The sequence below is a fragment of the Argentina anserina genome, chromosome 7, assembly GCF_933775445.1.
Source record: "Argentina anserina chromosome 7, drPotAnse1.1, whole genome shotgun sequence".
Classification (NCBI taxonomy): Eukaryota; Viridiplantae; Streptophyta; class Magnoliopsida; order Rosales; family Rosaceae; genus Argentina; species Argentina anserina.
The window spans coordinates 17,243,109-17,263,507 of NC_065878.1; the positions used below are offsets into that span (position 1 = coordinate 17,243,109).

General features: G+C 39.1%; 1 protein-coding gene across 1 annotated transcript; it reads right to left on the reverse strand.

Annotated features, from left to right (window-relative positions):
• Positions 1-289: 289 nt before the first annotated feature.
• On the reverse strand, positions 290-3,341 carry LOC126801944 (ras-related protein RABF1). Its single transcript, XM_050529442.1, has 8 exons — positions 3,126-3,341; positions 2,853-2,929; positions 2,120-2,203; positions 1,869-1,963; positions 1,630-1,735; positions 898-987; positions 709-795; positions 290-557 (listed from the first exon to the last, which is right to left on the reverse strand). Exons 1-8 carry the CDS (start codon positions 3,148-3,150, stop codon positions 495-497), a joined length of 627 nt encoding a protein of 208 aa, XP_050385399.1. The 5' UTR covers positions 3,151-3,341; the 3' UTR covers positions 290-494.
• Between the last annotated feature and the right edge of the window lie 17,058 nt (positions 3,342-20,399).

Genomic DNA, 20,399 nt, shown 5'->3' on the forward strand with positions numbered 1-20,399 from the left:
ATTAAATAAATACTGCATCATAGACCTTGGACTAGAAGAATTTTTCCACAGAATTTTTTTGTGCAATTCAAATCAGATGATAAGATAAGAGATTTTTGATCAAAGACGTAACCAATTGCTCTTTCATATGTCTCAGATTCTGGCATTATGTGACGTAGATCTTATTGCATCAGCTGTTGGAATGAAGCTATATGCATTATGGAAGACATGCATGCATGGAAATTAGGGTCGATATCTTTTGGAACACGAATGCATTTTGTAATAATTCTATCAGTGCTATAGTTAAATATACTCAAACCACGTAATTATCGGGAGACCTAGTGCGGTCAGGAGTCACCAATGCAAATTATTGTAATACTAAAATTCCAACAGAAACCACTGGAAATTAAAAGCTACCGACTATTTCACAATATACACAAATTTTGAAATTACAGAACGGTAACCATACATTTCCACAGCACCAACAAACTTTTTCTTCTTCAAATTAATCAGCTTCATGGGTTCTGTGATGATGCCGATGATGATAAAGCTGGACGGGGTAGACGCTTAGCAATTTCCTGCCAAATCAGAAGTGTCAGATTTTCCTCTTGCATATGAGACTAGCTACAATATATAAAGTATTTAAGCAGGTTACCTAAAATTACAACATATTACCTAGCAACAATACAAGTGATGCACAGTCAAAAGGTAAATGTGATCAGGTTTTACCTCAAACAGCTGATTAATATTATCTGCTGTCTTTGCAGATGTCTCGATAAAGAACATCCCATTCTTTTCTGCATAATCCATACCATCCTTTACAAATTACAAAAGAACAGTGTTATTATAGTTATGTGATGAAGCTATTTTGTAATCTACGGAAAGAAGATTCATTGGATTAAGTTGTATTGAGCTTACTTGAACAGAAACTTCACGTTTCTCCTGAAGATCAGCTTTGTTACCAACCAAGGCCAAGACAATATCAGGGGTTCCATGTTTTTGCAGCTCCTGTTGAGAGATAATGTTTATCAATTGGGAAATAGGAAACTTGCACCGCGAAAAAGCAGTTATTAACAGCACCAGATGATACAACTATTGTTCGCACAAAAGTCAACTGTGTAAGGAATTTATCTACCGAGAGATATTATCAAGGAAAATTAGCACATTTGGTTGTGCTTAAATTGCCAACAATGTGCATCAAATATAGCTTAAATGCACTTCCTTCAGATAATGAAGATTCTGAGAGCATAAAAAACAATCTGCCAGAGAGCTGCTTAGTCAACCAAACTCAAAGCTTTTCTTGGTTCTTACAGTAAATTTCATAAGAATACCAATTTTGATTAAGAAATGACTAAATTTTATATCTCAACAATACTACAGTCCCATGTAAAAGTCCACAAAACAAAATGAAGTAATATTACTTAACTTTGATCAGAAACTATAGTTGATGCTCGCTCAATGAGCTGAAAACTCTGTCAATGAAACCATTTTGTAGCCTTATAATTTATTAGGTAGTTTCATTCGCGGTGGCACGCTAAATGTGGAACCCATAACATGTGGATATACTATTCTAGTAAGGAGAAAGAAAAAGCGCTTAGAGAGAAAGGAAAAGACAATGACAAAATGTTACGTGACCCATAAAAAAGATACCTTGACCCAATATTGTGCTTTGTTGAAAGAGTCTGGGCTTGTTATATCATATACAATGACTGCCACTGCTGCCCCTCGATAATAAAGGGGGGCCAGTGCAGCATACCTGAATAGGATACAATCAACCAAGTGATATTAAAAGAGTGCATTAAAAGAGCTTTATCCAAGGATGAATAAAGAGGGGGAAGGTAGATGTCCCGGAAACAAAAAGAACTGATGAAATATTTTGCAAAAAATACCTTTCTTGGCCAGCAGTGTCCCATATCTCAAATTTGACTGTTGTAGAATCTTGCAAAGCTATCGTCTGCGACAAGAATGAGGCTCCAACAGTCACCTGAAATTATATAAACGCAGCATCATAGATGACTTCTATGGAAATTATAGATAGAGGCTTTTTGAGGCCCAAAATTAAGGAGCAATATGGATTTTTTTTTTTTGAATAAAAGACTTCAACTTTGATATATAATATAAGCAGCAAAAGTGTCTTTACCTTGGATGTTGGATCAAACTGTCCACGAACAAAACGAAGGACTATACAGCTCTTACCAACACCAGAATCACCCAGCAAAACTAGCTGAAGAATAACAAAAATGACAAGGTATATATAGAAACCGCCTCTCCTCTGCTTCTTTTGTTCAGCCAAGTAGGAATAAAGAAGAATGCGAGCAAAGGAAAATAGGCTTCTTTTATATATTTCAATTCACATCAAACTTTTACAAATTTGTCACAGGAGTCCATTTCCATTTCTTACTTCAATGGAGATTTGTAAAGATTATATAGGGGAAAACCATACGGGGCTATTAAATGCTTCTCATTATTAATGTTCTCCTAGGAATTCATTTGTTCCACTAAACATTCGCAATCAATTTGAAGCATGCAATGTCCTCACCACTGCCTACTACAGTACTACCACGCTTGCTACATTCAATCAGAAAGAAACCTAATCATACATCACAAACAGAACTACACTAACAGTCTCTAGTCCTATGTTTCTCGGGATTCATACATCTAATGTATCGGTTTTATACAGAAAACTAGAAGCATGTCAAAACACACTGCTACATTGTATAAATGCCAAACAACAATCTTCAAGTTGCACCTTTCCACACCCACACTAACTTAACACCTATAAGCAGAAGGAACAAAGCTAAAAACTTTATAACTTTCGACTAAAAAAAATGGCATCAGTATCATAAATTGGGGCGCGGGCGCATATAGATTACCTTAACACGAAGATTCTTGGCGTCTGCAGCTCCACCGTTCTCCCCATTCGGCCCAACCAACCGCCCAGAACCTCTATCTGCAATCAACCAAACACAAATTCTTCATAAAGAACCAAACTTTCGAATCAAACACTCAACACCCAAAATTGAATCAAACCAATGAACCCCAACTGTCTATCTAACTCAGAAATCAAAGAAATCGATCCGACAAAGAGTGATCAGATTGAAACAGTAAAACCCAAGAAGGGTAAGCTGTAAAGGATCCAACTTTACCTGGAAGGGAGGAGGAGCAACCCATATGCGAGCTGATACCCTCTGATACGATACTGTGTGTCTGTGGATACACACAACTGTAAGTATAGGAGTGTATAAGGGTCTGGAGCTAAAAAAGAGGCGAGGGAAGGTCAGAGGTCTGAGAGAAATTGCAGAGATTTGTTAGGCTGTTAGGAGATTTTGGAGGTAAAGTCGAGGTCGTTAATGGCTGGTACGACCTGAACAACTTGTTTATATTCGAAGACCTTCGTATGTTTGAGTGTTTTATCACTTTATGATGTAACGAGAGACCCGACCCAAATCTTTTTGGGTTTAGGATGGTCATGAATCTTGGATTGGGCTCGCTTTTTCTTGAAAGTTTCTCGATATATTAGCTGTGATAATTAGAGAGCCAATTACGAACTTGCTTTTTTATGGTCTCTTCTTGTTTCAACCTTCGTGATAGTTGATGTTTAAACTAGATACGAAAGAGTTAGATCTATCAAAAATGTTGGCCTCCACCATCGTGCGTCACGCATGGTCAGACGAGATGTGTGCTTGGGGATTGGGTGTGGTGATCGGAGATTGGGATGGATGAGGGTCATGGTTTTTGATTTTCAGTCTAGGGCGGTGACTGCAGGGGGGATTAGTGAGCAAAGAATGGTGTTCGTTCGTGGGCTGCTGATCAAGTCTCCAGATTTCACAAGAAGGGAGGAGGACGGTGGTTTTGTAGCAAAGAACGTTAGGTGTTTGATCTCTTGTGTCGCTAATCACCAGGGATATTGGCACTTTTGGTTCGGGTTTGAGGTGGCGGATGATGGTTGCTGCGAGATCTCAAATGGTGAACCCTGTTTGGCGGTGGTCGGAGCTCGTGAGCGGCGGCGTATCAGAGAGTCAGGAGGTGGTGTGGTTGCGGTGGTTCTGCATAAACGATCTTGGGTTGGAACTATTAATTGGGCCCCCATTGCCATATTTGAGATATGGGCCTTTTCTTTGTCAAGTGTTTGGGGGGTTTTGGGGCATTCCTCTAGGTCCTTTAAAGTTTATCTATTTATGTTTAGTTTTTTACCTGTGTTATGTCGTTTGTTTTTGCGTTTTACGTATAATAAGTCCATACATTAGTTTTGTTGGACGAGTTGGGCTTTGTGTCTGTGTGCGCACTCAATGTGTCTTGTCTGCTCTACGGATGCGATTAGTTCCTTGTTTCGTCAAATAATTGTTGCCGCCTAGTGGCAGAGTGAGACTAAGTGTCGTCGGATTGCTTATTGTCCGACGGCAACATAGTTGGAGAGCTGTTTTATTAGACATTAGGATATGTAATTGTTGTTTGATAGTTGATTGAGTTACATATCTAGTAATCTCTCCACCATGTCACCGTTGTTCGAAATCAAATAAGGTCGTCATTAGTATGATACTCTATGTTAGTTAGTGATTTGTTGGGTACTCTCAAAGTACTTTGATGTTTGCTCGAAATTGAAGACCTTGAAGAAAAGACATGCCTATGGATTTGTATTTGAATGTTGTTTTGGTGTCGGAGCGTTGGTATTGTTCCACCGCACAAATTGACCCTTCCTGAGCTGCGGGGAGCGGAATGAGGGCCGGGTTCGGGTTCACTAATAGAACCATCGAAGTGCCCAGAAGGCAAAGCTTGAAGTTTTGGAACAAAAAAATAATGCTTGGAACAATTTTAGCTGGGGCTTCTTGCATGTAATTCTCGTATAGAAGTGTTGGCACTTCAATTGTGCAAGCAGGTCAAGGAGAGTGATAGAGAGCGTTGGGTGCTCTGAGCAGACCAAAATACCCCTGATATTATTTTAGGTGACGTTCAAACTAACGGGTTGTGTACATTTAATGAGTCGGGGTTTCAAGTTTGTGTACTTAAGTTTACATTTTATTACCTGATGTATAGAAATTCATAGTGAACCTTATTTCATGTACAATTTGTAGAATTTTCCTACTCAAAATTATATTGTATTTTGAAATTCAACAAAAATTCCAAATTCTCACTACATAGAGCCTTACAGTGCCGTAAATTGTAGGCTACTAGAACGCATACCCGATGCATCATGTATAATGTGAATCCCATTTGGCTTTGGACTAGCTAGCAGGACATTCTAATTGGGTGATATGATATTTGGAGCTAGAGAATAGACTAAGCAACTTCCTAGGGGACAATCCCACCTGAACTGATATAATTGAGTTCCATTTTGGGGTAGCATAGTTGATTTTTACAAGCAAGTGAAGACATTTTGCTTCGATCGAAATTCCTAGCTACGGTAGCTAGCTTAACATTCCAATTCTTAAATTGCATGTAGTAATGGTGTAGGCAACCACTCTTCAATAATAATGGAGTACTATACTACTAAGGCATTAATCTCTTTATCTAGTTCAGGGGATAGTTCAGATTTCATTTTCATTATGTTTTTGATACAATATTAGGTCCTCTTTTGTTTCCAATTCTTGGCAAAAGATCATGGAATGCTACTTATTCGTAGAGAGTTTTTCCAATGAAGACCATCTTGTTGAAGATTAATTGAGGACCAAAGACTTAATTGTTAATTAGATATATTTTTCTATTATAATTTTTCATCTCAACCGTTTAGATTTTAAGTCTATATAAGTGGATTATTTGTACAAATTTCTAGTCAATTTAGTAATAGTTAAGGTATCAAAATAGATCAAATTAGTGAACAAACTGAAAAATGTCAAACATGAACCATTCAAGTTCATAATTAGGAGTGGGCACGGGACGGGATGGGACGGGTCGGGGCTCATCCCACGTCTCATCCCACTCTTTTGAATCGGGAGGGGATCGGGACGGAACGAGAGTTTTTAAGAATGCATCTTACTCGAGATTAATCCCGGTTGGGACGGGACGAGATCGGGACAGGACGAGACAAATCCCACCTTCTTTTGAAGTTAAATAAAAACTTATATTTTTACTTTTTCATTAACAAAATAACATTCAATAATGAAATTTTAACACAAAAAATGCATATTATGTTCAAAATATTATAATTTACCATTATTATTTGAGTTGATATAATTTTGGAGTTATTAAGAACATAAATGAGTTTCATTTTGATACAAATATATAAGAATTTTTAAGTTTCATTAAAGGTGGGACGGGACGAGACGAAGCGGGATAGAAATGATTCGTCCCATGTCTCATCCCACTATTATGAAACGGGATGGGATCGGGACGGGACAGACGTTTTTAGACCTCCGTCTCGTCCCGTCCTTATGAATTTCGGGACGGGATCGAGATTTCCGTTTTTTATGCCCATCCCTATTCATAATGAGTAAATCACATTTATAAATGTCTCAACGATTTTTAATTTGAACAAAAATTTACAAGGATGATCTACTAATATATATCTACAAACTAAACGGTCGAGATCTAAATATAAGATCGAAAAGTATATGAATCTCATAGGTCATCAAGTAGTACTCAACAAAATGATCTTCATTATTCGTAAACATACTTGTATGTGTGTATATATAGTAACTATCGCTCTAAAGTTGTAAGAACTCTAATTTGGCATATTGCACAACTCGATTAGCACATTTTGTAGCTAGGGACATTCCCTCAAAATCTTCACAATAGCTGTAAACCTTATATAATGCGTGTGGTGGGATGTTCTTCAAGTCATTTCTATAGACAACGTCTATCATGTCTCAAACACATTATTTTTTATGCCTTATCAAGTTCATATATGCAGGGCGTAAAATAATGCTTTCTCTCACCGTTTAGAAACTATTAAAGTTTTAATCTAATACAATAAAAGATCATTGGACGACTGATTAAATGTTATTAGTTTGTATTTTTAAAACAAAATGTTATCATTTGTCGCATCAAATCATGTGTTTGCGATGTATCAATATACTATCCATATACATATACATACACATACACATTGTTGTGATATGTGCATCACTATTTACAATACTAAACAGAGTTACTGCAAACCTACATCACTGCACAGTGCAAACCAGAATCAAAACCACAATAAACGTTCAGCTCTTTTATTTCTCACCAAACGCATCTCAAATCTTATGACTCCTAACTCCAAATGGGAACCACCATCACCTAAGAGTGCGAAATGAGTTCTAAGACTAACATGCAACTCATATATTCGAAATTCTGGTAGGTAGAAGAAGTAACATTTAAGTCGTCTTCGAGAGATTTGGGGTTGGCTGATCAGAGTCACCCATTTGAAGGGGAACAACCTTATCGGAGACTAAAAGCAAATGGGTCCTTTACCCTTCTGATCAACATGTGTATTATGAACGATGCAGGCTCCACATGCATTCATTCGAACGTACGTAGTCTTTGTATTATGTAAGCTTTGGTTTAACTTCAACCCAGTTTTAGAATGTTAGTTGTTGGTAGTGACCGACACCTAACCTTTAGTTTTCCCAACTTCACTTATTGAGGGTTGATAATAACTTAATTACACCATCCCTTAGAATCTAGGGCTGTTTCATGCCACAGGATAAAAATCGAGGTGAGCTAACACTTACAACCTTAGGGTTGGTCAAGACTAAAGAGTAATGGATTAAGGAGGTAGAGCTCGACCTCATAATCCGACCCTCAGCGTGGTAGAGAACGGCCAAGATGTGACGGCATAAACCTAAGCCACTCCAAGTTAGAGGAGCGTGCGGTAGAAGAGAAGTAGATAGACCACGCAACTAACATATGCAAATTAAATAGGATAAAAAATAGAGCAATTAATTAATATGATTTGATCTTAAAGTTACGATTAAGAATTTATTAAATTAAAGATGAAAAAATTATAATTTATTATTATAAATATATATTAATAATTATGGTTAATCATAGTTAATCAAGAGGACATATGACGTGGATTTAAGAGAGTGAGCATAGGTGGCAAATGCATTATTACAACGATGGTGTAGACCTTAATTAAGATGCACAAATATATATAATATTGGGACGTTACCATTTTGCTTGTTAAATCATTACCAGAAAAAAAAAGGAACAACGTTAACATAAAGAAGAGCCAGATATAGATATATGAAACATACAAGACCAAAAATGATCCAACGCACTTAGAGAGAGAGAGAGAGAGCAAAGAAAAATGTTCATATCAACCTGTTTTTCTTGTGAATTAAGTATCAACCTGTTTTTCTTGTGAATTAAGTATCAACCTGTTTTTCTTGTGAATTAAGTTTAATATACAAAGTGGGATCATCCACGATACGGTATTCATGTATATCATACACCTACATACCATACACTTACTACAACAAATTAAACCAAAATATAACTTAATTGAACTAAATTTATGATATCGACAACAAGTTGTTAGTGAAACTAATTTTGTTGTCACAATGATCTGTAAATGAGAGGTACGTACTGTAGAATTTCTCATTCAAAGTTTTATGAGCAATTTGGTGAAGAAATAAATGAATGATACACTGCATTAACAAGGAAAAGGCAAACGCAGCATGTTTGAAGCCAAAGAAGACGATCTAGCAGATTGATTTCAGTAACCATTATGAATTGATTGAATTCCACTGCTGCTTGATGCCTTCCTCTGGTTGATGTGACACCCTACTGCTGCATTCAGTCCCTTACTTTGAATCGTGCACGTGTTATGCATTCACTCCGGTCCTACTTCCATGGAAATCCATCCCCCTGCTTTAATTATTCTCCCAGCTTCTCATCTTTATCCTAATTTGTCCGAAGCTGATGTATCATAATCTACATGCTAATTGACTCCATTGTTATGCTTCCAAGTGAGCAACGTTTTATCTACTTAAAACATCGGTATTTTAACGTATTGGCTATTTTAATAATAATTTAATTATCGAAATTAATGATAACATACCTAAGTATTAAAACTACGAATATAGAAGAACTTTTGCATACAAGTGATACAACCACATGAACACTACTAATATGCATAGTTAAACACAAACATAAAATTGTATGTTTTTTTAAACTTGTTGTACGTGATCCAAGATTTCCGTATGTGTAATTGTATCTGATGCATGTTGCGAAATATGGTGATGCTCGATAAAACGTCTAAATGAGTTGTAGCTAGTTGAGTAAGAATGATCAAAGACTACACCGGTCGGCCCTTTATATATGAGATCGAACAGAACAGATTCTTCTTTTTTTGTTAGCAGTAAAAGTAGAGTAGGACAGAGTCAGAGGGACAGTGGAAAAGTGAAAAAAATATGAACCGCACGAGCGAAAGCGAAGGTCGACCATACCATATCTTGTTGTCGATTTGCATGCATTTCTATATTCTTTGTTATTTAATTTCTTCTGTAGAAAATCATAAGCTTTCGAACTGATAGGGTCAATTAACTAGTTCTGTCAAAAAGAACTAGAAGAAACTTGCCATGTTTAGACTTCTAACTAAGAAAACCAATTAGTCCATAATTAGAAACGATATCGATTTTAATAAGCATCAGAGCCGTCATATCATTTTCGACCTCGGCAAAGTAGATTGTGTTCACAGCTCATTGATCAATTAGGGGACTAGGAACCACTAGCACTAGTACTAATATTAGGCCAAAGAATCGTGAAAAGACTTATACGTTAGTAATTACTTTTGTGGTAGGAGTACGTATACATCGCGGTGATAATTGCAAGTCTCATATATTACGTTCGTCACTGATATGATTGAAAATCATTTATCAACCATAATAAGTACAATATCACATACATAAGATAAATGGCAGTAAATTAACTTAATTAGGGATACGATTCCTGGAACCGAAAGTGAAAAGTAGAAAATGAAAATCTATAGCATGCACTAGCCATGTGTGGAAAGAGTGAGAATAATTAGGTACATATTCTCTATCTATTTGATTAATTTACCAAATTTTCTTGTAGAAAACTTACTCAAATTAAAGGAACCAGAAGTCCCCGTAATCTGATCGACAATCCGGAGCAAAAGACCTCCGGTATCAATATTAAGTGATGAAATATTGAACTAATTTGATCGCCAAACATCATCACATTCATTCAACGAGAGAGAGAGAGAGGGAGAGAGGGAGAGAGGGAGAGAGAGAGAGAGAGAGATTCAACAAAATTGTAAGATAAAAACTTGCTTCAAAGATTGTATTTCAAAACTTCCTCTCCATGTGATAGTTGAACACTACAACATATACACGTACTTATATACACACTGTATTCATCATGTAATGAACGAACTAGTGCTCGATTATAGATCACCGCACTCACGCCAACACAGTAACATGGTGATGCAGCGCCGGAGTATGTAGAACCTTGCCCTCTGCTCCTTCACCAGCATACTGCATCTCCGACCAAACGATCTGCACGGCGCTCGGACGTGCTTACTGCAGAAGTTACTGTTGCTGCTGCTGCAGTTGCTCTGGTCTTGCTTCATGGCTCTACGATAATTGCTTCTTCTGCTTCCTCCTCCTCCGCTTATAAATGCGGTGCCTGAAACTTTGTCTTACTCTTACAAGTAAGAGAGAATGAGATAAAGACGCTTCTTTGTGAAAGAGTGATTCGGAGAGTTGCTTAATGAGGCTTTACATAAATTGATTTAGGCTAAGGGGGCTTGGGGAAGAATATGACTTTTATAGATAGGTCGCCTTGGCCGAAAAGACGAGTTTATCCGTGTTGTAGTAGTTCTTGTGACTCTGTTTATAATCCACTTGGAGAATGAAAGGTAATTTGGTTGAGAAGCTAAAGCTGTCCACCACTCTTCCATTTTTCAATCGGAAATTATTGAATTTGTTAGTACTGTTAGTTTGGTTGATGTCATTAAGATATTATTTAGAGAATAACGAGGTTGTCATATACTCATAGTGTTGTATTATTTTTCATATTATGAAAAACTTTTTATTTTCTTTGGATTAGATAATATGCACCAACCCATGAGATTGACCAAGATGCGGTATCATCCAATTATGAGCACGATCATATTAAGTCATCCATAGGTAGTCTAAAATTTAAATAACTCTTAAATTAGATTACTAATTTTTAGAGTTTGTTTTTCTACTGATTAATATATAATATATTAAACATATAGGAGTTTGTATATAGCGCAAATACATATATAGCATGCATCTGAAATCTTATGATTGACAATTGATTTTACATTTATAAACTCACTCACAATGCAATAATAGCCGCATCATTTTGAAATGCATAGCATGCATTGCTGTACCATTATTTTTCTAAAGAAGATCGAGTTATACTTGGTTATCTACTAATTAAGATACTGCCTCCTTTTTTCAACTTTTACTTACTCAAGTTCGACTTATCAATATGAAGAACCTTGCTCTTTCGAAGCATTTGCCCTCTCACCTATATCAATTGTAAAAACAGAAACTTGATGCCATAAGTTGGAAGCGGCCTAATTTTGTGCTCACATGTTGCTTAACTAGTTGGACCATCTGCCTCTACCTAATTGGAAAATCGAAAGGAACGCATCAGAAAGGTTTCAATTCGAAGTATGTTAAGGGAATATAATGGAACATGATTCTTCTTGCTATGCGTACAATTAATGGAACCCGGTTCTAATGATAATATCATATGCGTCACTTTGGAATAAAATGCGTATGTGAAATTCTAAGAATGTGGATCTCATATCAATACACGGATTAAGTTTTGACTCGGAATTAATTTTTTATTGTATACCAGAATATTTGATATTTCTGTGTTCGTGTACGCAATTCAAGCCAAAGCTTCGTGCATGCGCTTGAATTAGAATGATTTATAATTCTTTCTAATGAGGACTAATTCACAAGCGAGCGATTCCTGTATGTGTGTCATGAGCCATGATCAAATTAAGTTTGTTACTAATTGCTTTATTTAGATTGATTAGTTTGAACAAGAGACAAGACATGAACTACATCGAGACATGGATGAATCTCATCCGTGAGAATCAAAGATATTTCAGTTAGATAAGAAGAATGAAATAGTCCGCCGATAAAAATGTCAAACTTTCATCCAAAATGATTCTGTCTGTATTGAAAACCCTTTCATATCTTAAACACCAATGCAGATAGATCGGTACCTGCTCGAATATATATGTAAAAATGAGTCCAAAGGAAACTAAAAGGTGAAGAATAGAGTTAGAACTCCCTTAAATCGACAAATAGCTTTGATTCGTCGACCCTGTATTATGTAAATTAAGTTAATTCATAATGAAAAGTTAAAAACAATATTATTTACCCTCATTCTTATGAAAATGCAAGTCACCGACCTTTGTCTAGGAATTGAACATTGTAAAAAGCTATCACTTTAATTATTCCATTTCCATATACTGGAATAAGGTAATTAAACTGCTTGATATTGATGATTTGATCTGATACAAGTCTAGCTATTTATAGGAATTGTTTTGAACATTAGCACTATCACTAATCATGAATCCTAGCTGTTCTAGCACTATGGGTAACATGGTTGTTGCTTTACACAACTCACACACAACTCATTTATGCTCACACTCCCCCTCAAGTTGGCGCATACACATCAACCATGCCCAACTTGCAAAGTGAGTCATAAAAAACCTTCTTGGACACTCCTTTGGTGAGTATATCTGCAAGTTGCTCTTCTGTAGGAACAAACGGAAAGCAAATGATATTAGCGTCTAGCTTCTCTTTTATAAAGTGACGATCAACCTCTACATGTTTTGTACGATCATGCTGCACAGGATTCTGTGAAATATTAATGGCTGCCTTGTTGTCACAGTATAGTTGTATAGCACACTTAGGTTTAACACCCAAATCTTGTAGCAAATTCCTAATCCACAACAACTCGCATACTCCCTGAGCCATACCTCTGTATTCTGCTTCAGCACTAGATCGAGCTACCACATTTTTTTTCTTACTCCTCCACGTAACAAGGTTGCCTCCAACAAAGGTAAAATACCCTGATGTGGACCTCCGATCTGTAATATTTCCAGCCCAGTCTGCATCCGTGAAGCCACAAACATCAAAGATATTGTTGTGATTAGAAAACATTACTCCTCTCCCCGGAGCTGACTTCAAGTACCTCAAGATCCTTACAACAGCATCCATGTGGTCCTCACTGGGGTTATGCATGAACTGACTTACTACACTTACTGCATATGCAACATCTGGTCTGGTATGTGATAGATAAATCAGGCGCCCGACTAGTCTCTGATAACGAGGTTTGTCAGTAGGGACTTGATCTGGATACTCTGCTAACCGATGGTTCTGCTCAATAGGAGTATCAATGGGAGTGCAGTCCAACATACCTGTCTCTGTTAGTAGATCAAGGATGTATTTCCTTTGACACAAATAGATACCATTGCTTCCCCGGGCTACTTCAATGCCTAAGAAGTACTTGAGTGTACCTAGGTCCTTCATCTCAAATTCGGTGGCAAGCTGTTTTTGTAATTTATCCACCTCAACAGTATCATTCCCAGTGACTACCATATCATCAACATATATAATTAGAGCTGTTACCTTCCTTTGTTGATGTTTGAGAAATAACGTGTGGTCTGAATTACTTTGTCTGTAGCCAAGTTTCTTTATGAATTGTGAGAATCTTCCAAACCAGGCACGAGGTGACTGTTTAAGACCATACAAAGACTTTCTCAATCTGCATACGGAGTTACTTGGGGAAGCGGCCACATATCCAGGCGGAAGATCCATGTATACTTCCTCTGTCAGTTCTCCATGAATGAATGCATTCTTGACATCAAACTGTCTAAGTGGCCAGTTCAAGGTAGCAGCGACAGAGAGCAATACCCGGATAGTGTTCATCTTTGCAACAGGTGCAAATGTCTCATCATAGTCTATGCCATATGTCTGGGTGAACCCCTTTGCTACTAGGCGTGCTTTATACCGGCTTACTGACCCATCTGGATTATGTTTTACTGTAAACACCCAACGACATCCTACAGTCTTCTTGCCATATGGTGGAGGTACAATCTCCCAAGTATTGTTCTTTTGTAATGCTTCCATCTCTTCCTCCATTGCTTTCCTCCATTTTGGATCTCCCAATGCATCCTGCACTTTGTTAGGTACTGATACAATAGATATTTGATTCACAAATGACTCATATGACTTAGATAATCTTTTGGTAGATATAAAATTGGCCACTGGATACTTGGCTTTAGTCTGAAGGGTAGGTTCATATTTTTTTGTTGGTTGTCCCCGAGTAGACCTATTTGGCAAAACATATTGTCTGTTAGTGGCCCTAATAGAATGACTAACCTCAGATGAGTGATCTTCTGTACCAGGAGAGCATTGGTCAGGGGTATAAACAGTGGTACGGGAGACATGAGGGGCAGTTGTGTTGTCAGCTTCTGGTGCCTCAGTCTCTGGAGTGACAACCTTCGGTGGTGCCTGTGTGGCTGACACATTGGTAATTTCAACAGAACCTGTTACCAGATCAACTGGCTCACTTGTCTCCCCCTCTCCATGATATAGCTCTTCAAAATATGAATTCTCCCCCTGAAGAGCAGTATTAGAAGAGGAAAAATAACTCATGTCTTCAAAAAAGGTAACATCCATAGTGACATAGTACTTCCGAGTAGGAGGATGATAGCACCGGTACCCTTTCTGATGTCCTCCGTACCCAACAAACACACATTTAACTGCCCGAGCATCCAACTTAGAACGCTGATGTTGTGGAAGATGTACAAAAGCAACACAACCGAAAACACGGGCAGGAAGATTATGAAAAGAGGGTAATGAGACATGAGATGCAAGCACCTCATAAGGAACTTGCCCTTGAAGGACACGAGATGGAAGACGATTAATAAGGTGGGCGGAAGTAATGACAGCATCACCCCAAAGGTATTTAGGCATGTGGGCACTGACGAGAATACATCGAGCCATATCAAGTAAATGACGATTTTTTCTTTCAGAAACCCCATTTTGCTCAGGTGTGTAAGGGCATGTTGTTTGATGAACAATCCCATGTGTGTTAAAGAACTCCTGAAAGACATGATTCACATATTCCCCCCCCCCCCATTATCAGAACGAAGAACTCGAATGGTGGCATTGTATTGTGTTTGGACAGAGGTATGGAATGCACGAAAAGCTGGAAAAACCTCATCTTTATTTTTAAGAAGGACAATCCATGAAAGACGTGTGCAATCATCAATAAATGACACAAAGTATCACATTCGTGATACATGAGACTCTTTAGAGGGTCCCCAAACATCAGAATGGATTAATTCAAAAGGAATAGAGCTTTTAGGAGAAGTACTAGGGGAATAAGTAGAGCGATGACTCTTGCCTAAAACACATGTTTCACAACATAAACAAGACTCGTCCACACTAATAAATAAAGTGGGCATGGATTTTTTCATAACACTAAAAGATGGATGCCCTAAGCGACGATGTCATAACCAAACTTCACTTAGCTTGTCAGAAGTGGAGAGTAAAGCGGTCCGAGACTGTCCTCCTGGTTTGTCCCCTGCGTATGTCAGATCCAGATGAAACAACCGGCCCCTCAGATACCCCCGACCAATTACCCGTCCGGTGAGAAGATCCTGAAATATCACATACATAGGAAAAAAGGTCACAGAGCACTGAGCGTCAGCGTTCAATTGGGGAACTGATATCAAATGATGAGATAAAGCAGGTACATAGAGTACATTGTGAAGCTCTATGGTGGGAGTAATACGAACAGACCCTGTCCCTAACACGGGAAATGCCTCAACATTAGCATTAGTGACATATGGTACGGGTGGAGGTGACAATACGGTAAAAAAAGATTTTTCATAAGTCATATGATCAGATGCACCAGAATCAATAATCCATGTATCAAAACCAACAAAGTGAGAAATATGTAAAGCCATACCAATCTTACCACGACCAGCTATTGATGCTGTGGGTGTTGCTCCTCTTGCTGTATGATGATCTTGTCCAACCACACCATAGATATCTGGTTCCGGAACTAATTCAAGAGCTGCTTTAGCCCGGGGAAGATAATTAGGCCTCTGAGGCCTAAGGTGTGGATATAATTTCCAGCAGGTCGCACGAGCATGGTTAGTATCATGGCAATAAGAGCAAGGAGGGCGAGGCGGATTCCCGAAGCCTGGTGGTGGTCCGCGTCGGTGAAGGGGAGCAGAAGATGCTTGTGGAAGAGGTGGGGCCGGAGAAGGTGCTAGTGGAAGAGGTGGTTCCGGAGATCGTGCATGAACAGTGAGACTGGAAACGACAGCCGGTGCCTGAAGAATACTCTCCTGCTGAGACTCATCCTTTCGGATATAGTTGAAAGCGATGAGTAAACTAGGTGGTTCGGTCATTCGGAGTAATTCGCCTTTCGCATTGGTATGCTTTGCATCAAGACCCTTTAGGAAATGGTGAACTCGTTCAAGCTCCTTCTCCTTGTGGTACCAAATAATATCCTCTTGATTTTTAATCATGCAAGGACGTTTTACATCAATCTCAGCCCAAATATTCTTTAGTTTGGTGAAATAGTGCGCCACCGGTTGCCCATCCTGATGTATTGTCAAAGCTGTGCACATTAACTCATGAACCTGTATGAAATCAGAATCATTAGTATATAAGCCGGCCAATGTCTCCCATATTGCCTGCGCAGTTGTACATGCCTCCACCAGATCAACTATCTCATCATTCATAGCTTTCCACAAGACAGACATAACAAGACCATCATCGTCGTCCCATTTATTGTAGGCAACAATATCCTCAGAATTAGGAGCCTTAGTAACGCCGGTGACATGTCCCATCTTATGCATGCCGCGAAGATGAGCAGTCATAAGTCGTTTCCATTTACGGAAATTGGTTCCGTTGAGTTTGGCGCCTCCAAATGAACCACTGTCAGAACTTTTGACAGATACTTCAAAGGTCGGAACATCAAGAAGCTGTGAGCCCTCCGCTTCGTGTCCAGAACCCATTGAAAAAGAACAATGTAAAAATCAGGGATTAGACCGCAAGAAAAAAAAAAACAAGGAATGGACAACAATCTGTCGCCGGTGCACTTGCACTGTCGGTGAGTATACACTGACTGAAGATAACCGGGCCGGGTCGGGTTGAATTGACCGGGTCGGGTTGTGTTGACGGGTCGGGTCGGATCCGGGTCAAACTTGTACGGGTCGGGTCGGATCCGGGTCAAAAACTTTCTGGGTCGGGTCGGATATAGTCGGGCCGGGTTGAAAATATTTATGGGCCGGGTCGGGTTGACCCGGATGGTTGTTTAGGGTTAAGGATTCGACAGAATCCCAAACCTGCGAAAAAACCAATTTCAAACCCGAAAAAAAGGAATTGTGGAAGGAGGGCGGCGCGGGGTCGGGGCAGCAGCAACTTCGGGGAAGCGGCAGCGGCGGAGCGGCGACGTCGGGAGCAGCAGCGGCGGCAGAACGACGACCCTGGGTTGACTGCGGATCGATGAGCGTTGGAGTGCGGAGGATAGGCGCGGTCGAACGGCGACGTTGGGGGCAGCAGCAACTTCGGGGGAAGCAGCAACGGCGGAGCGGCAACGTCGGAGGTAGCAGCAACGGCGGAGCGGCAACGTCGGAGGTAGCAGCAACGGCGGAGCGGCAACGTCGGAGGTAGCAGCAGCGGCGGAACGCGGAGGGCAGCGACGTCGGGCCGAGTGTGGAGGGCAGCGACGAACGAGGAGCAGCGGAAAGTTTACGGCAACGTCGAGAGACGCCGGAGTGCGGCGGAAAGCACGAGAGGACGACGGCCGGAAGGAAAAAACAGAAAAAAGGGAAAAGAACAGAGCGTTTTGGCTCTGATACCAACTGGAATAAGGTAATTAAACTGCTTGATATTGATGATTTGATCTGATACAAGTCTAGCTATTTATAGGAATTGTTTTGAACATTAGCACTATCACTAATCATGAATCCTAGCTGTTCTAGCACTATGGGTAACATGGTTGTTGCTTTACACAACTCACACACAGCTCATTTATGCTCACACATATATACTCGATAGATATGGCAGATCTTATAGGCCAATGTGCATATATTGAGTTTTGTGTTCAACTATCAGTTGAAATTCTGTCCTTTAGAGATCAGATGCTCACGCTCTGCTTCAGTTTGGAACTTTCAAAAACCCAAATATTCCTTAACCACGTCGCGCAAATCAATTATAGTTTAACTACAGTGCTCCTTCGCTCTTGAATCATCCCAAGTTACCAGATGTTCAAGAATTATATTTATATGATGATGCACGTATATAATATATATTGATAAAAGGAGTCAAAGAGCAAGGACAGTTTTTCTCAAAAAGAAAAAGAAAAAAAAGAGCAAGGGCAGCTAGCTCGATCATAGAGATGATTAAACTTTACGTAATTACGTACAAGAACAATGTGCATGTGCAGCTACCTCCCAATACATGCAGATATCTGAGTCTATCTGACATGAAAAAAAAAGAAGCTGAAGCTGCAGCCGATCAAAGCGGGTATGCGTTTTCCCATTTTCACATTTGGGTGGAGACCAATCGCCTAACCTTGATATTTCCCATACTGTTCTAGATATGTAGATGTATTGAACATTTGAACTATAACCAAGCGATCGACCTAAACGCGGTTCAATTCTTTGGTTCGCATTTTGGCTTCTTGGGTTTAAGCAAGAACGTAATAGAAATTGGAAGTTCAGATTAGAGGCGGATCCAGGAAAAAATTTAATCTAGGCTAATTTACTCCCTTATTTGCAATTGGCTTGGTCAATATATTTTGTTGTTTCTATGCTAATTTTTTTTCTTTGATGAAATGATATATTAATACAATGACCTCAATTTGACCTCATTAAACTCAACTTTAGAAAAACAAAATTGGGAGAGAAGAATAAGAATAAAAGTAAAAATACTAGGAGAAAAGAGGTTTCAGAGAAAAATTAGAAAATAAGAACTAAAAGAAAAAAAATAAGAAGAAAAAAAATGTAACAGGTGGGAAAACAAGAGATCTAAAGTCTCGAACCCAGTTCATGAGAGAGACATCCGACAAGTTATGTAATATCCTACATCGGCCAACGTAGAGGGGGTTATGTGTCTTATATGTACATACCCACCTCCATCTAACATGAGACATTTTGGGGGCTAAATGGCTTCGGAGGGGATGAAAACTCTAAAGTTAAGCTTGTTCGGGCTAGAGCAACTCAGGATTGGTGACCTACTGGGAAGATGCTCGTGAGCTCCCAGAAACAAAACCGTGAGAGCTAGGCCCAAAGTAGACAATATCGTGTTACGACGGAGCGGTCCCGGGATGTGACAATTTGGTATCAGAGCCACTATGTCATGTGGTGCGAGTGTGCCGACGAGGGCGTTGGACTCTTAAGGGGGTGGATTGTAATATCTCACATCGGCCAACAGAGAGAGGGTGATGTGCCTTATATGTACATGCCCCCCCCCTCTATCTAACATAAGGCCTTTTGGGGGCTCAATGGCTTCGGAGGCGATGTGAGCGCCGAAGTTAGTCTTGCTCATACTAGAGCAATCTCATGATGGGTGACCTACTGGGAAGCTGCTTCTGAGCTCCCAGAAACAAAACCGTGAGGGTTAGGCTTAAAGTGGACAATATCGTGTTACGGCGGAACGGTCTCGGGATGTGACAAGTTAAGTGGACAATGAGCCAACTGAACTACTTGGTATATCATGACTATCTTATACAAACATTTATAATATTGTGGTTCTGTTTGGACTGCAGCCCATGCGTCCCTTCAAATAGATTCGCCCTTGGTTCAAATTTGAAGTAATTGATTTTAACTACTTGAATTATATGTGTTTTCTTTAATTTTTACTGTACAAACTAAAAAAACTCTTGTTAGTACATCTTGTATACTATATATTTGATAGTATCTCGTTCACATGGTCAACAACTGATCATGAAACATCTACACAACTTTCGTCCGATCATATTAATTTCAATCTATCGACGTTTGTGACATAATGTGAGTAGTTTAAATACATTTTTTGTGAAAGTAAATAAATTTATTATAATATTTGTATTTATCTCTTTCTTACTCTCCTTTTCTTCCCGGCATTCATGTCATCATTCAACCGTCACCGTCGAATGACCAAATCCAAATATCATTCCCATTAATTAAGAGAGCTTGTGCCAATGTTATTGCAATCATCAATTAAAACAACTTGTATTGACTTTGTGGTTGGTGGTATTTCATACTCTTAGTCCGCAGACCCTGGGTTTATGAGGATTGTGGGAGAAAGCAATTGCAACTGGAATGATCTGATAAGAAAACCAATAGAGTTGCTCAATCTCTACCTTGATTGTGTAGGTGAGAATGAGATTTTGGACATTCTCCGGCCCTTGGCAATTATAGCAAAGAGCACGCTGTCTAGGAAGAGATCCATGGTGAAATAGATCTAAGGACA